Source organism: Trypanosoma grayi (genome assembly GCF_000691245.1).
Source record: "Trypanosoma grayi strain ANR4 Tgr_268_V1, whole genome shotgun sequence".
NCBI lineage: Eukaryota > Euglenozoa > Kinetoplastea > Trypanosomatida > Trypanosomatidae > Trypanosoma > Trypanosoma grayi.
The window spans coordinates 12585-20133 of NW_008825887.1; the positions used below are offsets into that span (position 1 = coordinate 12585).

General features: G+C 57.4%; 4 protein-coding genes across 4 annotated transcripts; all 4 read right to left on the reverse strand.

Moving 5' to 3' along the window:
• Nucleotides 1–148: 148 nt before the first annotated feature.
• DQ04_02681080 (putative protein kinase) lies at nucleotides 149–2065 on the reverse strand (the record flags this gene model as incomplete). The annotated part of the gene is made up of 1 exon (XM_009312114.1): nucleotides 149–2065. One exon carries the CDS (start codon nucleotides 2063–2065, stop codon nucleotides 149–151), a length of 1917 nt encoding a protein of 638 aa, XP_009310389.1.
• A 315-nt stretch (nucleotides 2066–2380) lies between these two features.
• On the reverse strand, nucleotides 2381–3232 carry DQ04_02681090 (metallopeptidase; the record flags this gene model as incomplete). The annotated part of the gene is made up of 1 exon (XM_009312115.1): nucleotides 2381–3232. One exon carries the CDS (start codon nucleotides 3230–3232, stop codon nucleotides 2381–2383), a length of 852 nt encoding a protein of 283 aa, XP_009310390.1.
• Nucleotides 3233–3873: 641 nt separating this feature from the next.
• DQ04_02681100 (hypothetical protein) lies at nucleotides 3874–5655 on the reverse strand (the record flags this gene model as incomplete). Its single annotated transcript, XM_009312116.1, has 1 exon — nucleotides 3874–5655. The coding sequence occupies one exon, from the start codon at nucleotides 5653–5655 to the stop codon at nucleotides 3874–3876; it is 1782 nt and encodes a 593-aa protein (XP_009310391.1).
• Nucleotides 5656–6224: 569 nt separating this feature from the next.
• On the reverse strand, nucleotides 6225–7505 carry DQ04_02681110 (hypothetical protein; the record flags this gene model as incomplete). The annotated part of the gene is made up of 1 exon (XM_009312117.1): nucleotides 6225–7505. The coding sequence occupies one exon, from the start codon at nucleotides 7503–7505 to the stop codon at nucleotides 6225–6227; it is 1281 nt and encodes a 426-aa protein (XP_009310392.1).
• Nucleotides 7506–7549: the final 44 nt, after the last annotated feature.

Below are 7549 nucleotides of genomic sequence, written 5' to 3' on the forward strand. Positions count from 1 at the left end.
GGGGGGGGGGGGGGGGCCACAACGAGCACAACGGCAAACCAGCTGCTCTTCTTTGGTCGGGTCGTGGTCCCTCGTGTGGGTTGAAGGGGAAAGCAAAACAAAACAAAAAAAAAGCTTCATCAACAACAACCTTCACAAATAGTCCGCACTAAAGAGACGGGGTGGCGGCCCGCGACGTGGCGTTCCCGCCGAGATCTTCCGTCGTCGCCGAAACGGCAGTGAACTGAGACAGAGACACAATACTGTCATCGAAGCACAGCCGATGAACGCAGTTGACCGCCTCTTCCTCATCCTCTTCCCTCTCGTCCCTCCACTCCTCTTCCGGTCTCGCTTGTCCGTTACCGTCGTCGTCGATCATATGCGAAATGACAACCAGCGAAGACGTGGGAGAAGGCCCGAGCTGCGTGTACTGCTGCGTCATTGTTGTGCAGCTCCGGTCGCTCGTGCTGCAGTGAAGGCGTGGCCGACTATAACTCGCCCCTTGGCTCGACAACCCCACGTCTTCGTAGCCACTCTTCGACGTCACACCAACGGCGGTGGCAGCAGCAGCAGCAGCAGCAGCAGAAGCAACACTTGATGGGAGCCACTGGGCGCGGTGGGCGGGGGACAAACTAGGAATGCTCGCATTGTACAAGCTCGGGATGCAGTCGGTTGAATGGGAAGAACTCACTGTAACAAAGCTGACGCACGAGAGTGGCGAACTGCAGGCCGCAGCAGTATTGCCTCCACCACCCCCACCACCACTACCCATGGCGGGCCGTTTAGAAGAGGCACTAGCGCCACTACTGCCGCATATGATTGGTCGTTGGTGATGATTTTGATGTTGTTGCTGTTCTGAATGTTGGTGCTGTGGGCGCCGATCATGCTGCAGATGATGCTCATGGTGATGTTGTACATGGACGGTCGGTTCAGGACTGTGTACTGGCAGCTCTGCAACGTTGAGGTCGCAGCAAAGAGGTGTACCTGAAATATTAAGGCTCACTGCACTCGGCAGTTCCGTTTCATCACAACCGACGCCTTCGGCAGAGGCCATAAATGGACTAGAACCCCTTCCTTGAAGGAATGGGTGTTGCAGGGCCTCCTTGCATGAAAAGCGCGTGGACTCATCGACGCACAGCAGAGCCTCCATGAAGTAACGCGCCTCTGGTGAAATGTCGGCAGGGTACTCTATATCGCCCTTGGCAATGCGGGCGCATATCTCCCATGTCGAGAGATGCTCCAACGGCAGACAGCCGCATAGCATGCGGTACGTGAGCACGCCGACAGCCCACACATCCGCCTTTGTTGTGCAGCCACGCTTCGAGACCTGCTCTGGGGCGAGGTAGTCGAGCGTGCCACACAGCGTGTAGCGCCGGCTGTGGCGCGGATCTCTGCGGTCGAGGCGCACCGCCCATGAAAAGTCCGCCAGCTTCACATGATTTGCCTTGAATAGAATGTTGTCTGGCTTTACATCGCGGTGAATGATGTCCCGATCGTGCATGAAAGCAAGCGCCGACAAGAGTGGACGCAGGACATGACGCGTCTCATCCTCCGACAGGCGCTGCTGCGGCCGGCTGTCGAGCAGCTTCTGCAAGTTTCCCCCATCTGCGTACTCCAGCACTAAAAACACCCGCACATCGTCCCAGAAAAACGCAAAGAGGCGCAGAACATGGCGGTGATAACGCCCTGCGTACTCCTGCAGCTCAACTTCGCGTCTCAGTTGGTGCGCCAGATCGTGATAGTGGATCATGTCCTTGGAGAGGCACTTCAGCACAACCGCGCACTTCGTCCGCCTCTCCCGCGCAAGGTAAATCTTGCCGAAGCGTCCCTCACCCAGCTTGCGTCCCATCTCAAAATCATCTAATGACCACATTCGGCTCGGTCCTGACTCGAGAATGGATCTAGCGGAACTTAAGTTGTGGTGCAGCGGCGGAATGCGGTTCTCTGTCGCTGCAGAGAAGGTAATTAAGTGCGGCGCCTCCTCTGTGCCAACATCTCCCTTTTTCTTCTTGTTGTTGTTGTTTCTGCTGTTGTTGCTGTTGCCCCAATCATACAGCCACTGGTCGCCAAGGCACTCGGTGGGCATTCCGCAGCGTGCCTGGAAGGCGGCGTTCTACGCAGCCTCTTCACAGCCGGTACAAACAGCACAACTAGGAAGCGGAGAAACAAAGGGAAGGGGGAGAAACAAATAATAAAAAAAAGAAGAGAGCACTGCAGGAAGGCCATCCATCAGGTAGCATCGTCGAAATCAGACACCCAATGAGAGGTCCTCGTTCAGGTTTCGTCTCGTTCCAGCTGTCTCGAATGGCGTAGGAGCTTGGAAACAAGGGAGCACTTGAGAGCAAAGAAAACAAATATGGAGAACAAACCAAAAAAAAAAAGTGTTCCCTCACTAAAGGCATCAAGACGGGAGTGCGGAAAGCTCCTCTTCTAAACGTCTCACCTCCCGCTCCATAAGGGAAATTGACAGCCGCAATTGCCTCAGTGCGGGCTGAGCGATTAACTTCTCAAGGGTGTAGAGCTGCACCTCCTGCAGGGCGAACGCCGCCGCCATTGCGTCAGGTGCACCTTTACACCGCTGCCGCACCAACTCCACAGCAGCCCTCACCTCAGCGCGAAATATATGCAGGAGGCGGTGCGTGACGTCACACGGTGGGAGTGCGCGAACTGGCATCTTAGAAACAGGAACAACCTCCACGTCGATCTTTTCGTGCGTCCCACCTGGGCCTGTCTGGAAGCAATGCATGGACACAGCATTTCGGTTTGACATGTCGCTATAGAAAACGCTAAATATGAGCCCCACCCACCCGCTCTCGAGCATCTGATATGTCTCTTGTGAGCGGAGGTCAACCTGCGACGGGTACGGCGTGATGCGGGGGTGGCTGTGATACCAACCAATGACACGTGTAGGGCATCCAATATCCTCCGTGCAGCGATCTGCCTCTTCAGTAGCGCTGGCGAGCATCTCCGGTGCAATCTCCACACGGTCTGACCGCCGCACACTGCGCTGGAGGATCCACGAGCCCCACACATTGGCGCGTTTGTGCAATGTTTGCCTGGCGGCAGCAGTGCCCGTGTGCGATGACGTTGGCGAAGCGGCGGCAACGGCGGGGGTAGTGGCGTGGTGCACCGTCACCTCACCGAGCAGCACGCCCATCACCTCCTCCTGTTCTGTTGTCAAAGCGTGCGCGAGGCACGCCTGCACAACGGTGTCGGCCACACACACCTTTGTGAGCGGCGCCCCCTTCTCCATCTGTGTCGTCTCAGCACCACTGCGATGGACCACAGAGGCACAGCAAGGCGTTCATGGGAGAAGAACAGAGACAAGGTGAGAGACCCGCGTGTGTGTGTGTGAGTGAGAGAGAGAGAGAGAGAGAGCAAGAAGGGGTTTTCGTTCTGCAGCAATACGCAAGGCAACGAGCAACAAAAAATAACAACAATAATAATAATCGTAACAAGCGTGACTGCAGGGGCGAATCAGTGTCGTCGAAAGACAAAGGCGAAACTTGCTGTGACACGCAGCCAACACAAAACAAGAAGAACCAAACAAAAAAAATCTACGGCACGCCACGTTGGCAAGGACGCGTGCAGCTTGTACAGAGATTCTCATTACTCCGGATTCAGTGCCTGTGGGCTGCATGCTTCCCCCACCGCATGCACACAATCATCGAGCCGTCCTCAACACTAGGGGGGATGCGTGCGGAAAGGGGCACCACACATGTAGGGCTGCACCTTCGTGTTGTTTTCTCTTCGTATCATCGAGTCCCTCCTCACCCCCTCGCACCAACAATGTTCTTTCGTTTCTCACTCCCTCCCTCACACACACACACACACACTCTCTCTCACTCTCTCTCTCTCTCTCTCTCTCTCTCTCTCTCTCTCTATATATATATATCAGGTTTGATTCTCGACCACCGTGCGGAAGAGCGTCACCACCGCGTGCTGCGGCAACTCGCTGATGAGTTCCCACGCCTGCGGGTCATTGCGGATGAGTGCACTGAAGTTGCTTGCGACATAGATGATGGCCCGCTCGTGCAGCTCCAGCACCTGGTGCTTCACGGCGTATATCAGCAGGCGAAGTGCATTCTGGTAGTTGAAGGCGTCGTCCGCCTCCTTCTTGAGCTGCCCGTCCATGCCGAAGATGTTGTGCATCTTGAACACAATCGCCACATCCTCGGCGGAGAAGTCGCGGAACGACTCGAGGTGGTGTCTGTAAATCCCCGTCAGCAGCTTCTGCCACGACCGCTGCGAGAAGTCAAACTCCGCGGAGGTTAATGGCGGTACCGCTATCGACGAGCGGGGGTTCATCGCCTGCGAAAAGAGAATGCAACGCGAAGCGAGAATGTAGCGGTGCGTCTTCACCACCACATGTTTGGGACCCACCACTAGTTCCATGTCGCTGTACTCCCCGGACTCCGCCAGCCAAGCAAGCTGCTTGCTAAGCGTGTTCTTTGACGCGGGGATAGCCACCTGCGGCACCGGCTCCTTGTCGCGCAGGATGAGGGAGAGGCGGCGGAACAAGTGGCCAGGAATCTCCTCAAACTGTGGGTCCTGTATGAGCGAGTCGTAGTTGTCGAGGAGGACGCGGAGATAGAGCGCGTTGAGCACCTCATCCCCCGCGTTGTACCGCGTCAGCACAATGGGAAGTATGTTCTCTGGCGAGAGGAGCGGACGCACAAACTTGAGGCATGAACCGCAGAGGTCGTAGAACTCACAGGCAGCAGAGAGCAGGTACAAATCTAACAGCGCCTCGGGGGGCAGCACACCCTGTTCCGGGGCCTCCTCCGTGTACACGTACCGAAGAAAGGCGGAGAAGACGTCCAGTGGAACCGCAATAGCTACGATGCAACCGGGCTGCAGCGGCAGCACGTGCTCCGGCAGGAGGGGTCGCATGCGAGCCGCAACGACGCAGCGGTGCGCCCCCACACGGACGCCCTGCACATCAAACGACATATCAGTTAGTCCTTCAAGGTGCTCAAACGGGTACAACAACGGCGCCCGCACGGCGTGGAGTGTGCCGCCACTACTTGGACTCCGCACCGGCGCCCCACCGAGGCGGCGAACCGTAGACACAGAACGCGCTGTGCTGCCGTTGGTGTTCTCAGCAGTATGCCGCATTCGCAGCAGTGAGCGGCCCGGGTCGTGGAACTGAATAGACTGCGCAGAGGGAGAGCTGGAGCGAATACGCGAAATACTCCTGTCGCCGACGCCTCCACCTCCACCACCGGCATCTACTATCTTCAGCGTGACCTCAATGCCAAAGTAGCGCAGGCCAGTGGATTCATCTACGTACAGGAAACCGCTTTCCGGCCGAAGGAGGCGCGCTATTGGGATAAAGTGATTCATACCCCAGGCGCTGCCGGATTTATTAAATGAGCATCGAAACGTGTGGCTCTTCGACGCGGGTGGATCCTCGTAGCACAGCAGCGTCAGCCTGAACTGTGCCACAACCGCCTCGCTGGAACAGCTCTGAAGGTGCACGGCGAGGAAATTTTCCTCCGTCTGTGCGGAGCGGCGCTGCTGCAGGTGAAGACGCCACATGAGGCCACCCACACCGAACTGTGGGGTGTAGTGCGATCCGTCGAGCGTCATCTCCCGCACCACGTTCGCCGGGCAATGGTAGCGGAAGCGAGCGCTGGTGTCGGAGATGACCTCCACAGTCTCCAAGGAATCCATCCCAGCAGTACGCGCTACTCTCTAGTGAATTCGATAGTCTTGTCGTATTGTTCTCTTTGCTTCTTATGCCGCCTTCCGTTTTTCTGTTTTTTTTTTGTTCTTTTTCTGTATTACTCACCGTTTCGCTGAAACAATTCGTATTCGTACGTGTGGGCGCTGGGGGGAAGAGGGTTGGGCGTCCCTGTGCGTGTCTGCGTGTGTGCGTGTGTGCGTGTGACGGGGTCTCGCAATGCGCCCTCGCGGCAACGCAGCGTTTGTGTGTGGGTGTGTGGGGTGAGCACTCGCTACAAGTGGAGGCACAAAACTCCTGCAGGGCACAAAGAAAAAGAGTGAGGATGAAAGCAGCACTTTTTGCTTATTATTGTTATTATTATTATTGTTCCCTCCACAAAGCGCACCAGCTTGGGCACACCCAAGTAGGCACACACACACACACACACACAGAGAGAGAGAGAACCAGGCACCAAAGGAAATGCAAATACAATAGTCTTGGTCAGTGGATGATTCCATTCTACTGTCTTACCTTTTTTGCTCGCCCCCTCCCGCGCTCAAGCCGCCGCACGTCACCCCTAGGAATGAACCGGCACCACACGGTCGCCGTCAGGCAACGCACGCAGCTGCTCCTCCGCTAAATACCGCAACTGTTTCACGCGCTTCATTAATTGTGTGTAGCCGCTGCCTGTTGTGTGGGCGTTCAGCCAGTCCCCCACTTCCCGCAGACGGTCCATATACTCCCTCCGGCCATCGTACCTCACGTCACCCACAAACGTCTGTGTCAAGACGGAGAGGCGCGTGAGCACCGCACCTTCTAGTCCCCCCTCGTGTGGTGCGACGCAGTCCTCCCGCACCGTGAAGTCGGATATGTGCTGCAGAAGAGTGCGAGGCCGGCCGAGTTCCTTCAGCAACGCCGCGCTGCGCTCGTGGAGGCCCTGCATGAGCGGTTCCGCCGCCATTTCTGGGTGGCTGGAGATCGCGCGTGCCTCTGTGAGGATCTGCGTGAGGCGCGTATCAAATGTCTCTAGCCACCACTTGCACGTCGCTTCCAAACCGGAGGCGGTGTGTTCATCGCGCAGCATCTGGCGCATCTTGCGGTACGTGGCGACGGCGAGCTCCATCCACGCGTTGTTCACCTCCACCAGCGCCTCTCGAACGGTACGATTCGACCCCAGCAGCTCGCTCCGCTCCAAAAGAACGAGGAAGTTGGTGTCCATCACCGCCACATTCGAGACAAAGGAGTTGCAGAACTCCCGCATGTCCTCCAGCGTTACCAGACCTTCCATCGCACCCCGCTGCTCGTTGCACCACGCCAGCAGCTTCGCTTGGTCTTTAAAGAGGTCCGTCATGTCCTCCCGCAGCAAGCGCGCGGCGAGGCGTTCGCGGCTTAGGAGTGAAGTGGCCTGCAGCTGCATCTTGGCGACCTGCTCCAGCTGGGTGTTGAGCGCGCGGGAGGGCGACACCGGTGCGTCCGGCTGTTCCGCTTTCGCCAGCGACGCGATGAAGTGACGGGTGGCAGCGGCAAAGGGCGCCCAGGAGTCTGCTGCGTCAGCAACATTTGCCCGCTGCACCGCGGTGGAAGGGCAGGACAAGATGTGTGAGAGCTTCTCACGGCGCTGTGCTAGCTCACTGTATATCGCAGACCACTGCCTCGCGCGGTCGGCAGGCGACAGCGACGATGCATCACCGTTTCGGAGCAGCCGCAACTGCTGGAGAAGCTCCTCACGGCGGTTCAAAGCACAGTGTCGTCTTTCAGCGGCAGAAGTGCGGCGCTCCGCGGTAGACTGTGCGGCGAAGCGCTCAAGAAGGCGCTGCTGCTTTGACAACGCCCGCATCTCCGCCTCGGCGAGTCGCATGTGCACCGCCACGGCGTTATTGTCCTTCACGTTCAATTGTGATA